This window comes from Tauraco erythrolophus, chromosome 2, assembly GCF_009769465.1.
Source record: "Tauraco erythrolophus isolate bTauEry1 chromosome 2, bTauEry1.pri, whole genome shotgun sequence".
Taxonomy (NCBI): Eukaryota; Metazoa; Chordata; class Aves; order Musophagiformes; family Musophagidae; genus Tauraco; species Tauraco erythrolophus.
The window spans coordinates 103731243-103745970 of NC_141466.1; the positions used below are offsets into that span (position 1 = coordinate 103731243).

The window sequence follows — 14728 nt, forward strand, 5'->3', positions numbered from 1 at the left end:
GCTATGTAATGTGGTACAGTTAAAAATTTTTTATGTAGATCCCTAAGTATACTCATAAGAGCTCTAATATCTTCTAGCAAGAACTTGGTAAAACCCAGGTTACTTTGAGTCAGAACTTGAGTTTCACAGTATGGAATTTGATGAATTTATAGGAAAGCCTTTTAAAAGATAAATGGTTGGTTTTCACCAGCACATAGTTTCCTGCTTCTAAGTACTGAAAAGTCAAGAGATTAAATTATGAATTCAGATGAGTATTAATGAGTGCTTTTGCATAAGGAAAAAAAAAATACCAGCAGTATTATCTAGTGTGCTACTAGGACATAATTTCTTGCAGTAGTGCTGCACACATGCAACTTTCAAATCTTTGTCCTTGTTCTTGAGAAGGCTGGTCATGCTCCATGCTAAGGGGGAGTCTGCACTTAGTCAGGAGAGAATTTGAACTTAGCATGTGTTTTCAGTTTGAGTTTTAAATTTCAGGAATCTTGCCACTGATGCATGGCTCCTTTTTTTTCCCTGAAAAGAAAGAGGGAGGAGGGGAGAGGGGTGTGGGAAGAAAATTTCCTGTGAAGGAAGGTTAGCCATACAGGATGTTTTTTCTTCCTCTCTTGTAAAAGGTAATATTTGGTTTCTGCAGTACCTGCATATTGAATTGGAATGTTAAAGCTGTGGCGTTCAAGTGGGTGTGTATTATGTTAGAAGTGTTATCCCTTGGTATTATAATTATTATCTGTGATTAATGCTGCCTGTGCTGGTAAGGAGTAATAGATTTTTACCAGAGGGCCATGTCTATGTGTGTTTGCTTATGTATAATGTAAATGGACAAGAATTCTGGTTAGAGAAATGAGAGTGACTGCTTCTATGGTGGGTTTGGGGAATTTGGCAGATGTACAGGAGATTGATTCTGTGTGGTTTTGACATAGGTAATTGCTATAATTTTAGGAATTCTTGAGGTAACTGTCCTGTTTTGAGTTTATTTATGGTTTTGTATGGAAACTTGTGTCCCATGCTTTTATTTAAAAATTATATGCTAGTAAACAAAGTTTTGGTGCGCACTTAAAAAGACAAATCTAAGTACTAGATTTTAGCAATTTCAATAATGGATTATGTTTTAAATCTATATTTATTCTTCAGTATGCAACACTTTTTGGTTTTAGTAATGAAAATTTATTATAGGTTGGAGAAAAAACAAGCTGAAAAGGTCATGACTTTAAGGTCATAAGGGAGGATGTTTGACACAGCTGCTTTCCTTGAGCGGGATGCTAAAATAAACTAATAAAATGTTACAAGTGTCTTAATACTCTTTATTGAGAAGATATTAACACATTTTAACCTGAATTACTGTTCAAAGTTTTTACTGGTGTGTATATATATTCAAGTTGTTACTCACTGTAGCAATTTTTGGGTCTTAAGTTCAGCAAGAGAATTATTTTCTGTACATGTTTTTAAAAGAGTAGGATTAATGATACCAGCAGCCTGGCTGCCTTCTGAACTCCAATCTGATCTCCTTTTCCCTTATATCTTTACCATCGTTAGACGCCATGGCTGTTTTAAAAGGAGTACTTGACAGCGGCGTGTTGCCTACTAGATCAGCAGTTATTGCGCTCACTCAGGCACTGGCAGAGAAAAGAGATCTAAACAACCTGCAAGCACTTAAAAACATGCTGGAAGACATCATGAAATCAATTGGTGTGTCTGCCTCACTAATTGCCAATGCTATTGCATTGGCTCATACTAAGAAGTAAGTATTTCTGGGATATGTAATTCCTTTACGCGGAGTGGTGGGAAATCACTTGCATTATCCATTCCATTTCTATTTCCATTCTTATAGTGTCCTAGATGTTAAAATTCTGGTCAAGTTGAGCAGTGTGCCATTCAGTTCTGTTCTGATACTGTTTTTCAAACACTTTTGGGGTTGAAACTCATTTAATGAAATACAGAGATAGTTATGAAGCATTTGGAAGAGGATAAGGTCTTCTCTGGTGGTGTAATTTAGCTTTGATACCTTTGTTCTAACGTATTACATCTCATGCAAACTGTTCTCCTTGGTGTTAGATCAAAAGCCCTATGAAATCTGAATGTAAAATTGAATTCCTTCATCAATATAAACATAAAAAATCTTGCAAGTTATCCCCAAAGATTATGCATATAATACTTGTTTGGAAAGAAAAATCTGCTATCTGTTCCAGTAGTTGAAATGACAAAATGTTACTGTGTTTACCTTCAAAATGTGCAAGCCAGGCACATGGAGTTCCTTTGTCAGAATTATAAAAAAATTACTGCTATCCTGGTTTAGGCCACAGTTTTGATCATGATAATTATCTCTACACTTTGAGTATCCTTTGATTCAACTGTTTGTTTCAGTATCATGTGCTGTCTAGCATTTTTGTTTTGGTTGATGCGTTGGTACAGTGTTAGTTTATCCTTTGTATAAAAACTGCATGGGGGAAGCACTTCTGTGAGAAAGGGCATACTGTGAACTTCTCAGATTTACAGGATATGTAGGATTCCTGAAGACTGGTTCCTGCAAAGCATATTTATTTCAATCCAGTTTCATCAGGGAGAGCTCCTGTGCCTAATTTGACAGGAAAGCTGTAGAACCGTGTAGTGCATAAGAGATACCTGACCGCCTCAGGCATGCCAGACCAGAGAGAATAGTCACTGAAGGATTTGGAACAGCAAGAGCACTTGAATTGAAGGAGAACCATGCAGGCCAGTTCCAGTAGTGAGCTCACTATGTTATCAGCCACTGAAAAACGATCTGTCTGTAAAGGACTGATCTTGTAAATACTTAGATCTGAGTGGTCCTTGGCACACAGTTCTAGTGCATTGACTTTTGCCTAAATTAAACACTTCAAATAGGAGTGATACTTCAGGATTTGTCTCATAAGCTGCATATTTTCCTGCATTTCTGTGTCATGAAAGTGTTGCAAAGTCATGCGCTGTTCTTAAGATCTAGATTGGTGACAAGAAAAAGTAACTAAATAAATTGCTATATTCAGGCCTGGGTTGTTTAATTCTTTTCTCATACTGAAACTAACTTGGATATATCAAAAGACTTAGTAGCAGGAGCATAAATAATATGCACCTTGTATGTTCTTAAAGATCTTGTAGGCTGTACCTTGAGAACTACAAAAAACAGATTCTTATAGATATTTTTAATACTTGTTCATTTATTGACAGATTGATGTTTCTTATACAGTTTTCAAAGCGTTTTTCATAGCTTTCAAATGTGCTGTGTTTCTTCTTCACCTTAAAAGTATTCATCATGCTCCAATTTCTTTTTGCAATTAAATCAGTTTTTAGAGTGGACCGATAAGAGATGTTGTCATTTGAACTTTTTAGAGTGCTAGAAATAGAGTTTACACTTTAGCGAATGTTTCTTGTGTTATTTTATTAGCATTTGTTATACTTATGCCATAAGAGTAGAAGTGTTTAGACAAAGGTACTGACCAAATGACATTTACTATTATCTTTTGCATGCAAAAAGCTAAGCATGGGAAAAATCGGGTAAATAATTAATTGAATAGCATTTAAAAAAATATTTGAGATGCATGCATTAATTATTCAGATACTTTCTGTTAATGTTTTGATTTTGCCTTCTATATTTGCAGAACACATTTTCCTAAAGCAGGTAGCGGAACTCTTCTTTCTTAATGAGGAAAAATTTGTGTCAAAATTACTTAGGCGTTGTACAGGTCAAAGGTCTGTCCTTTATTTTAATGGATTAATTTATTCATTCCATTTATAAATGGTTTCACTTCTACAGTATTTGAATGAAGTCATGGGTACTCAACCATTCCTGGGAACTCTAACCTTAATGTAGAAAACAAAAACTTTAATATAATTGCTTCTTTAGGTTTAGAAATCTTGATTTGAGAAACTAAGCCAGTTCAATCTCTTTTCCTAGCAATGACCTTGATGCTGCTGTGGAATACCTTGAGCCTCTGCTTATCTCTGGTGCACAGAATCCTGATCAAGCTGTCAGAAATATTTCCTATTTGTTAAGAAAAGTGTCTGAGGAAGGATTAGAACCAGCTTTGGAAAAATGTAAGTTAATTGTAATGATATTTAAATATTCTGACTAGACAGAGGTGTTATGAAAGAGCTATTACATGTAAAACCTGCTTAGTCAGCATAAATCATGCCTATGAAGTTTACAAAAGTGGCTTTTCAATCAGAGATTTTTTCCTTACATACCCATCGTTTTGCAGTTGCTGCGATGGCAGAACGACTGGCCAGTCAGTTTGGAATTTACAGACCTGTCACAGATCTTTTCCTTCAGTATGTCAGCGCAGACAGAGTGGATGATGCCAGATCGCTGATACAGGTAATGACATAACAAGAGAGGTAAAGAAATGCTTAGAGCTTTTCAAAGGTTAACTGAGAAATTGTCAAAAAGAGGTGATGTTTAGCATAGGCTGGTACTAGTATGCTTTTGATTTACAGCATGAGTAGCAGTAGCACTGTTTAGACTATTCTAAACCGTGAGCTAGTACTCTAGCACTAATAGCAGTAGCAGGTGCCAGAGTCAGAAGGTTTTTTGTCTTCTAACAACCTGAAGGAAATAAAGGAAGAATTGTGTATTGCTTGAAATTCCATCCAAAGCGAATATTCTTTTATAAGTTTTATGCTAGATAGCAGTTGCTTCTTGCAAACCATTTCCTTGTGACTTCTTGCATAATTTAAGTGCTGTAAACATAACCATGTCTTACAGCTGTACAGTTTGCAAACCAGAAGCAGGCAACGTTTGCTTTTCATGGACTTTTTTTCACGTGGTTGCTTATATTGTATATGCTGTATTGAAGATTTATTAAGAGCAGAACTGGATTTCTGTTCACTTGAGTGTCACAGATGCTTTGAAAGACAAATGCTGGTCTCTGGGCCACAGTCTCAGCTGAGTTAGCGATCTCCGGGGAATGAGACAACTGCGTTCACGCCATTCATACAGAGTTGCAGATGAAGCTGAACCAGAGGTGGGATGAGCTATGGTTGATGGGAGCCGCTGCTGGCAGCCAGCACAAGCAGGGTCCGTTAGGGAGGCTCATCCCAGCAGGTGGCAGTCCAGAAGCCACGCTGATTCCACAGATTGTTCCTTCCGCATAGGCTCTTGCCTCAAATTTTGAGGCCTCTTAATATCTTCTGGTCATGCATGCTACTCATTTACCAGTTCCTAAGTATTTTTAGCTGTTAAAGAATAAGCTCTGCTTCATCCATCAGACATTCTGTGATGTTCCAAGACCATTTTTTGAGAAGAATGCATACAAATAAATGTGTTCAGTTACTTTTGCTACAGTGTAAGATGTAGTATTTCTATGTTCCCTACTCTGGAATATTAATTTGTTTATTGCTTTGCCTAATGGGTCATCTAAGTACTAAATTAAAGGACACTATAATTTGGATATCAAATCCTCCTGCTATATAATAGTGTTAAACATCAAAATGCAAAAAAATCTCAAATTATTTTACTCTTCCTGACTTTTTGCTCTTTGATTGAAATGAACGAAATTGAATGCGTCAATGCCAATCGGTTACGATTTCTTGCTTTTGTGAAGATGGAGGGTTGCATTTTTAAGTAAAATCTGCATGTTCTTAAAATTTTTCAAAACATGGACTGATTTCCATACATCTGTTCCTAAAATTTTTTATTACAACAGCATCCAACTCTTGGAATTAAATTCGTGGCTGTACAGCATACTTGAAATAGCACTGTGTGTACTGTATCTTGGGACAGAGTTCTAAGTGAACATTCACAGATAAGCTTGAGTTGAAACTTCTGTGTGTATGACAAAATTTGGTTTTATATGGTGCAGGAAAAACTTTCAGTTGTGTTAAGCATTCTTGACTGCTAGTGTGGATCAAGTATTCTACTAATAGGTGTCTAGAAGATAGTAATAATCACTGTCTGTTGTTATTTTCTTGAAAAGTAAACCACGATCTAAATTATTTTGCTTCTAATAACCTGAAATATTAGTGTATACATGGAGAATCCTTGCTTTCAAAAACGCATATATAAGTTTAAATGCAATTTAAAAGTTCAAGAAACAGCTACAGTGTCTTTTGTACTGTTTGGAGGGAGAATGCTTTTACTGGTGAAAGTCAAAAGTGGTTTGATGTTTCAGCATGAATGCAGGGTGTGGAAAACATTTCTCCAACTAGACTGTCTCCTTCCTGTCAGAGCATCTTTATATCTTATACTGACAGTACGTGAGAATGGCTAGAATCAGTAAATAAATGTTGCAAGTTTCTCCTATGAATATTTTGCCTCTGTTTATCACCATAAAGCATTTTTTTTGTCAGAACGCTACAGGTACGTTTTTGTCTCAGTTTACCTGATGGAATCAGGCTTCACACCTTTTCATCTGGACTTTAAAGACCTTGTCAAGCCATATTACACATACAGTATGTTCATAGTGGGATAACCCAAAATTTCTTGTTTTCATATGTCTAAAATACTAATTGAATCTAGTAAATTCATGGTACGTGTATTTTTATATGCACAATATTCTCTTCTTCCTGTACATTTTGGTACTGATAAAGTATCTTACAGCTGGTAAAAAGCACTGTGCATTGTAAGAATTTTAAGACTGACACCTTTGAGGAACATAAGCAAAAATACTGTCTTGTGTATTTTATTTTGCCCTTGTTTCTAAAGTAAGACAGATTTTTGATTTATCTGGTCTGTCTCAAACTTTTTTAAGTTCAACTTCTCTCTCTCTCTCAAACACTGTCTATTGCAGTGAAAGCCTTTTATAAAATAGAGAGATTGAAATCAGTCCTTTGTATGCATAAGTATAGGTAATTATACTTTAAAGAGAACTTGCTTTGTACATTTTAATTTTTATAAAGAAATGAGCAGTTATCTCCCTGACACCTTATTAAATGTATAATTAACCTTATGATCCCTAGCTCACTTGTGAATGCTTGGCAGTATAATTGGAGAGGAATAGTGTTTCTCTTTTTCATTCTTTGCAGTCCTAAGCCTCGTTTTTGTGGTATGTTGAGGTGTTAGTTTAATTCTTTCCCCCTTTTGTTTTAAACAAACTTTATACTTAGGATTTTAAAACCAATGTTTACCAAAACAGTACATTAAATGAACTTGTTTCCTGTGTTCACTGGTGTTTTGTTGTTGTGTTTGTTTTTTTCCAAACTAATGGTCAATTATTTACCTTGTAAGTGGGTAATGTATTAGTGTGTTATTTTAAACATCTATAATTGTAAATTTTCACCTTAGTCATTTTGTTTATCACTAGCCTACTCATGACTGCTACATTAATTATTTCTTTTTCTTTAGAGGTATGGTGCGTTAGCTGAGGACAAGAGAACATTAGGGAGTTTTATGGCTAGAGCAGCATCTAAACCTGGACAGGTATAATATTTTCTCATGTATATCATTGTATATGTGGCAAAGTACTATTTTCTCAACCTTTATCGAAGTGTTTTCGATCTTGAACTTCACAGTTGACAGCTTTATCCGGTTTCTTGGGGAGAGGGGAGGTTAATTTGCAGAGCTGGTTACGTTTAAAGGAACAGTTTACTTTATGGTGCATGATGGAAGGGAGGTGGTAGTTAATATTTTTCTATTATTTCAGTAATTTCCTGCATTTTTTATGTTATACTTTATGTCCTACAAACTTTGTGCTTTAAATGTTTTACTGCACTATCCATTTCAGTATCGCAACCTGAAAGTACTTACTTTCTTGGCTACATGGCATGAATACAAATGCAAGTTAAAACCTCAGCCTCTCTAATGATACAATGCCTCTGTTTACATTAAAAGACACATTTTGTATTTCTTCTTCTGGTGATTTAGTCATGTATCTAGTTTGAGCATCTGTTCGAGTTCCTGGCTTTGTGCTCCTTCCTTATAATTTGAAATGCTCTCGTTTATACAGGTGCTCTACTCCTATTCCTCCCTTCTCATATGGCCCCCAAAAAACCAAAGCAATAAAAAAAAACCCACACCCACCAACAAAACCCTTCAAAACAAACTCCCCAAAAACCCAATACTGAACAACAAAAAAACACCCAAAACACACACATGCATGCAAAACCACATTAATTTCTCTTTCATAGAGGAGCAGCATCAGGAGACAGTTAATACACAAACTAGAATAAATACTTTTTAAATGAGTGAAAATGTGCATTTATGTTTTGTGGAAATTGCCATTAAATACTCATAGATTGCAAGTTCTTCTGTTTAAATGATGATGATAAACATGATGAACACCATGTTTTGGTGTCTGCAGAAGAAATAAGAAACCTTGAAATTTTCTAGCTCTTCAAGCTGAAATTTTAATAACACATAGAAGTTAGTAGTATGTGATAAAGATATTGTTAATTTCTGTAAACTTTTTTTAATTCAAGACCTGACAGTTTTTTGAAACTAGAATCAGAGGTTGAGGGAAGTAGGTTCCAAATGTAAGCACGTTAGTTAGTGATCTGACTTCTTTTAAGAACTGATCATAGGTACTGTTGACCCCTAGGTCAATGAAGGCTGCTGAGTACTTTGTGGGTTGTTTTTAATTGGTTGAAATCCTGACATTTTCTCATTAATATATGTATTGCTTCCTTAAAAAAAAAAAAAAAAAAAAAAAAAAAGAAAAACGAATGTTTAGGCTTTTAGAGTATGGGGTTTAGTGCCTGATTTCTTTTACTATTTCACATCTGTATATGAAATTTTGGCAAGGAAGTTATTATGTCTGCTTTCAGTTTTCAGTTTCACAGTCTATTCCTTGTTGTCAGTACAGTTCATATCACTTAAAAGATCTGAAATAATTATTATAACTTTAGCAGTTTTATTTTGTTCTTTAAGATTTGAAGTTAACGCTCTTTTTGTCTGTGCATTAAATTTCATAGGCAAAGAAGATCAAGACGCTTCTAGAACTGATTCCTGAGCATCTAGATACAGAAGTGGCATACCGTTACCTCATGAAATGTTATGGTAATTTACTCTCTTTGGAATAGTTTTTTTAGTAAGAACTCTTGAGGCATTCAGAAAGGTCATGGAAAGCTGTAGAAAGTGAAGTAGGACCTATGTGGCTCAAACTGTAAAACAATTAAGCAACGAAGAGGTGGGGGTTTGTCTGAGGTTTTTGTTGTTTAAGTATATTGGGTGTGTATACTGTCGTAGCTATCACTGAATTCTTTACAAGAGGAGCTGTGTTAGATTAAAGGGTACTGCTACAACAGAGGCTAAATAGGGTCTTCATGGAATAAAAAGAATCTGTCCTAACCCATGGAGAGAAATACTATAGAAATGAATGTCTTTTAAAATGAATATAGCTTTTTATTCTCCAAAAACATATAATAAGCATATTGGTTCCTTTTATGTATGTGTTTCAACATCATAAATGATTAAGTCTATCAATAATGTGCAAGGACCTTATCGTTACTAGTGTAGATTCTTTATACCAGTTTTAATTTTGCCAAATTTAATATTCCAGGTGCCTCATTCGGCTTTACCCAAACGGTTGATTTTAAGTGCTAATTAGTTCTTTTTATTTGTTAAGTCGGAGAGGAACAGCTCTGAAAAATCAAGTTGCTTATTCAAATATGTTTATTTGCAACACTCACTCTTGAAAAACCAGGACGTATAAGCCTCTCTGACAACACTGGGAAGCTTGCATCTCTGTGCTGTAGTGTCCTTTGCCTTGTGTACCCTGATAGAGTCCTCCAGTTTTATTGCAAATACTCTTCACATGTGTATTACAAAAAGTTACAGTAACAGAAGCCCTTTTACTCCAGCTTATCACCAGAGATAGGAATAATGAAGTAAAACACTTCAAACCCAAATCCAAGGTATGGTGTTAAAGGAATACAAACGTCACTGTATTTGAATCAACTTGTAGAAGTTCTCGTGATGTAGTATTTAACTTAAAAAATTCACTTGCTTTGTAACATCCAAACCAGCAGTCGCTACTTAAATTGTTTAGCCCCATAATTTAATTCACAGCAGGATAAGTTTTCTAATATGTTTTTATAAAACAAAAAGCGGCCCTTTTGTCACCAGCATTGTACTTGCTGCTTGACACTACCTACCATTAGCCCTTTACTGCTTTTACCTCAGTAAAAATTCCATAGCTGAACTAATCAATTTTTTCCATATCATTTTCAACTACATCATAGTACAATAATTTAATAAAGAGATTGCAGAGAATCACCCACTTGCTCTATTATACCTAAAAGAGTGGTTAGTGTGTATTCGACATGCGAAGCCACACTGTATGTAAAGAGATGGTTCTTGTAGTTTCTTCCAGCAGGGATGTAGCTGGCTCGTAGCAAGTTCTAGAGGAGACATTCATGAAGAGTTTTAAAAGCTGTTGCCAGGTTATTCTGTGCTAGCGTCTCACCTGTATGAGACATGGATTCCACTTCTGTATCAGGTAGAAGAGTGCACATCAGTTACTTGACCCATTTTACCAGGGCTGGGCTGGATGGGTCCTGCTAGGATGTCTTTGCATTTTCTATTGCATCTTTCTGTTTTAAAGAAGTAAAGTGTTGTCCTACTCTTAGGATATTCAGGGATATTAACTATATTCTGTCCCCACCATGTATAATATGTACGGACCTGTATATATGAACAGCAGTTTAGCTACCTCTTCCCTTCATCCATTCTCTTCCATTTTTGATACTTTCTGCAATGGTGAGTACGTTAGTTTCATTTGGCTGTTAAAATGAACATTGGCAAAATATTTAACACAAAATTTAGAAGGCTATGCTTAGGTTGTGTTCTAGCCAAGAGGGCTAGAAATAAGATCTTTTGTTTAAAAGATTTTTTTTTCTTCATTTTACAGTTAATAAGCTTTAAAACATGATTTTTCGTTTTGGGCCAACTCCAACCTTGTAGCATCATCAATTTCTAGAGAACAAATGATTCTCCTATCAGACCCATTGTTATTTTTAATTAGTTAGAAAGAGGAATGAAAGGTAACAGGATACTATTACTACAATTGATTACTGTTGCTAGTTATCAAAATGAATGGACAAATAAAGTGATAATCATTTATGTGTTTAGCAAAGATATAGTAGAATATATAGATCACAGTTGAAAGAAGTCTGATCATATATCGGGCATCCATGACTGAAAAAATAAAGGATGCTTACTCCTTTCTTTTTCCTGAGATATGATCCCCTGCTAGGACTAGATTTCCTTCGTCTGGTGAGATGCATAATTCTTTGCTATGTACCCTTGAAAAAGGGAATATGTAAAATGACATTTGCGTGGTCCGTTAAACACAATCGGAGCATTAGCTATTTTTTTTTGTTTTGTTTTCTATACAGTAAATACATCTATTTTAAAGAAATAGAAATTTAATGATTTCTATTAGGCTTTCATTAAACCGTCACTTCATACAGTTTCTGCAGTAGCCTCCCACATTCAAAAAGGAGCTCAGCCAGTTGCCAGCTGTGAGTGGGAAGGTTTTTTTCTCATGAGAAAGGGGAGCAAGCTATCCGTTTCTGCATAATTAAAGCTTTTTTTTTTTGTCTCTTCAAGAACCATCTTTTTTGTAGCCCCTGTGGTTGTAAAGATGGTGTTTCCAAATGTGAACAAGTAAGAAGCTGAGACAGCTCCTGTACTGCAGGTGTTGGCTTTTTCCCAAGCAACAAAATTAATTTAGCTGGACATGATGGCTTCCTTGTTGTTAGCAAGGTGCTGGGAACTGTTGTACTGCTTCTAGGACCCTGAGGACAACAGTGAAACTGTCAGGGTCACTTTAACTTCATCCTGATGCTTCTCAAGCAAATGCCTGAGCAGCAGAAAAGTCTATGGTTAAGCACGAGTCAATGTAGAAAGAGGAGTTTGCACTCCACTCTTCTACAGCTAGAAGTGAATAGTGCTTTAAATAAATGAAGAATGGATTAGTTAGAACCTCTTGCAGGGGATGGTGCCTTTTATGGAACATAAAAACGTTACCGGTTACCTAAGCAGTTGAAGTTTCTAGCAGTGTTAGTGGGTCAGCAAAAAATTTTCTCCTGCTCAAGAGGATGAAATGGATTTTTCTGTGTGTTGTAAAATGAGCATCTGACCTTTGTTTTCTTTCTTCCTTCAGGTTATAATTTTCATGTAGCCAGCACTTGTAACTGGAACAACGTTCTGCCCTTACTTAGCAGAGTTAAATTCTGTTCTAGAGTTCTCACATGCTGAACTCGGGTGGCTTTTGTTCTAGCTTTTGGCTTTATATTTTACCATTTGCTTCAGAAACAGAGCCATGTGCCTCTATCTCACATGCTAGGGTGGTGTGTTCTTACTGGGTGGCTCCTACTCCTTTGTGGTTCCAGCACGTTCTTGAAGGAATTGATCATCCAGCCCCAAATAAAAAGGAAAGCTAGAAAAGCTGTACATTCTGTTCTCTTATGTGAATTGTCAGTAGGATATGAAGAATATCAAGAATATTTTGATTATTGTATATTAAAATATTTATAATACATTTTAGCAAGTAGTAGGAATGTATAACATCATGGAAACAGGTGAAAAGAGAAACACTTAACCACAGAGGGGTTTTTTGTTTTTTATTTTTTTCCTCAGAATTGGATGAGGATGTTGCTTCTGTAAAGGCTGTGTATGAGGAAACGAAAGCGAAGAATATACAGCTGCACGAGCTGTCTCTGAAATCTTTAGCGTCTTTTCTGAAGAAAGTAGGAGAGCCTGTCCCTTTCACTGAACCCCCTGTGAGTATTTCCTAATTAAGACATAGATCTGCAGAATTGCGTATGTTCAATGTTAATAAAACAAATTGCATGAATAATTACACTGGGATTAGATCTCTGCAGAGACTCCTCAAAGGAGGTAATGCAGGAAGTACTGAGTGTTGTAGGAGCCGTAGAAATCTTGCATTGGATTTGACTTGAGGAAATAAAACCTCTTGGGGCTTCCGATATTTAAACTACCTGATCTTTATCAGGCACTCATCTACAGGTGTACCTTTATCAAATGTCCTTGGGGCATTTATCTAAGCAATTGAACTTTAAAAGGCTTATAGAATGTGTATTGCATTAACAATTAATGGGTTTTAGTTTTCATTAATTACCTGTTTCGTATCTAGTTCAAGTTGCTGCTTTAGTAGGATGGGATTTTAGAACTGTAGCAATTATTTTTCTGTTGCAGCTTTGCTTCTAGCTGCCTTGCCAACAGATACATGCAACTGTGCAAATGTATCTCATTTGAGGGTGACAAGTGGCATGACACTGAATCTGTCAAGACTGTAAATAGTTTTCACATCATTCCTTTGACTAATAGTCTGCTAGTACCATTTTAGTGAAGCAGACTTTACAGACTTAGTATATTTTCCCTCTCTAAGCAAACGTTATTGCTATTTTCTAGCCACTTTTTGTGTTCTAAAATAAGTGTTTTTCTGTAGCTCTATAAAGACCTGATTATATGCTGTTTCGCCATATTGCTTCATGATAAATGCAATTTTTCTTTTCTTATTTTGCAAAGATATTGAGAAAATTTTGGCACGAAATGTTTGATTTAGCCTTTTAACAGCTGTGGAGTTTTTTCTGCAACCTTGACATAATTTATAATCAGAGTTTTTATTAGGACTGTGTAAATTTAAAACCTGGAATGTCTGTTTCTTACATGTAGCTAGTGAAAATAAGTGTTTTTTCAAAGCCACTGAAATGATTCATTTTCTGATTTCCCTGTTCAATTTTTCTCTAATGCAGCTTGGTCTCTAAAAGCCTCTCATATTTTTTTTGACACAATTGGAGATTGCACTTAAAAAGTATTTTCATTTTTAAAATGAAATTTATTATATTATTGCATTTTGTAATAGAAGCTTCATTATGCATTTTTGGCAAGTCTTTCCTTTTCCTTTTATTCTCTCTCTCTGGTATTTCTCTTAATTATACAGACTTCAATACAGATCTAGTTTTGCATGACAGAGAATAATAGATTTTGCTTTTGTAAGGACATAAGACTTTGTTCAGAATTAGTAACTTTTGAGTTGAAACCATGTTGAACTTGTTTATTCCACTCTATTTACAGGAGACACTGAAGTTCTATGTGGAAAAATGGAGGAAAGGAAGATTGGAAGCATCATGAACAGACAGTCTTTTATGCTTTAGTTGTTTATGAAATTGTTTAAATATTACATCCAATAAAAAATTTAAAAAGCATGTTCTTCTGTGTAATTTTTCATATAAATTTGTGTTTAAATAGCACTTTCCATAGCTGTAATTGATAGAAACATTCATTAATAGAAATGCTGTTAAAATTGCTAATGAAATATCAAGATGCAACTTTCTAGGCCATTTCTGTTTTAATGTGTCATCTACTATAACCTCAACTGTATTTTGGCTCCTGTTGATTCACCAAATATATGTATATGAAGAAAGTTGTTAGAGGGGTATGTAACTGTAGCTTAAGCAAACCGTCTTATCCTTTGTTGTTCTTTGCCTGGTCAATGTACTTTGGGCTGAACGTAGAAGGGTAAAGAACATCATCTTCAGGATGCTTCTGTATCTACACACAAAATAAACACATCTTTTCTAGATTTCTCCTAAATGTACTTCTCTTGTGTTAAGCATCTAGTTAGGGCCTTTCATATTATAGGTAAAGACAAAATACTTCTACATTTTTACTCTAGCTTGTGTGTTGTAGTTTTGTAGCCTCTTTAGTTCATTCCCATAACTGTTAGTCCAGTTAATTTTATGGATACAAGAACTACATATCCATGAAAACATGCCTTTTAGACAAAAGAACATCCATTATTTGCAGGGATAGCAG

General features: G+C 35.3%; 1 protein-coding gene across 2 annotated transcripts in view; it reads left to right on the forward strand.

Annotated features, from left to right (window-relative positions):
* The window catches only part of LRPPRC (leucine rich pentatricopeptide repeat containing), an 80758-nt gene extending 66665 nt beyond the window's left edge, over positions 1–14093 (forward strand). For both annotated transcript variants that reach the window (XM_009979205.2, XM_086628820.1), the window contains exons 31-37: positions 1534–1738; positions 3908–4047; positions 4212–4327; positions 7292–7366; positions 8857–8941; positions 12527–12669; positions 13988–14093. In XM_009979205.2, coding sequence (XP_009977507.2) covers positions 1534–1738; positions 3908–4047; positions 4212–4327; positions 7292–7366; positions 8857–8941; positions 12527–12669; positions 13988–14044 — 821 coding nt within the window. In that variant the 3' untranslated portion in view covers positions 14045–14093. The remainder of the gene's footprint in view (positions 1–1533; positions 1739–3907; positions 4048–4211; positions 4328–7291; positions 7367–8856; positions 8942–12526; positions 12670–13987) is intronic.
* The last annotated feature ends 635 nt before the right edge of the window (positions 14094–14728 follow it).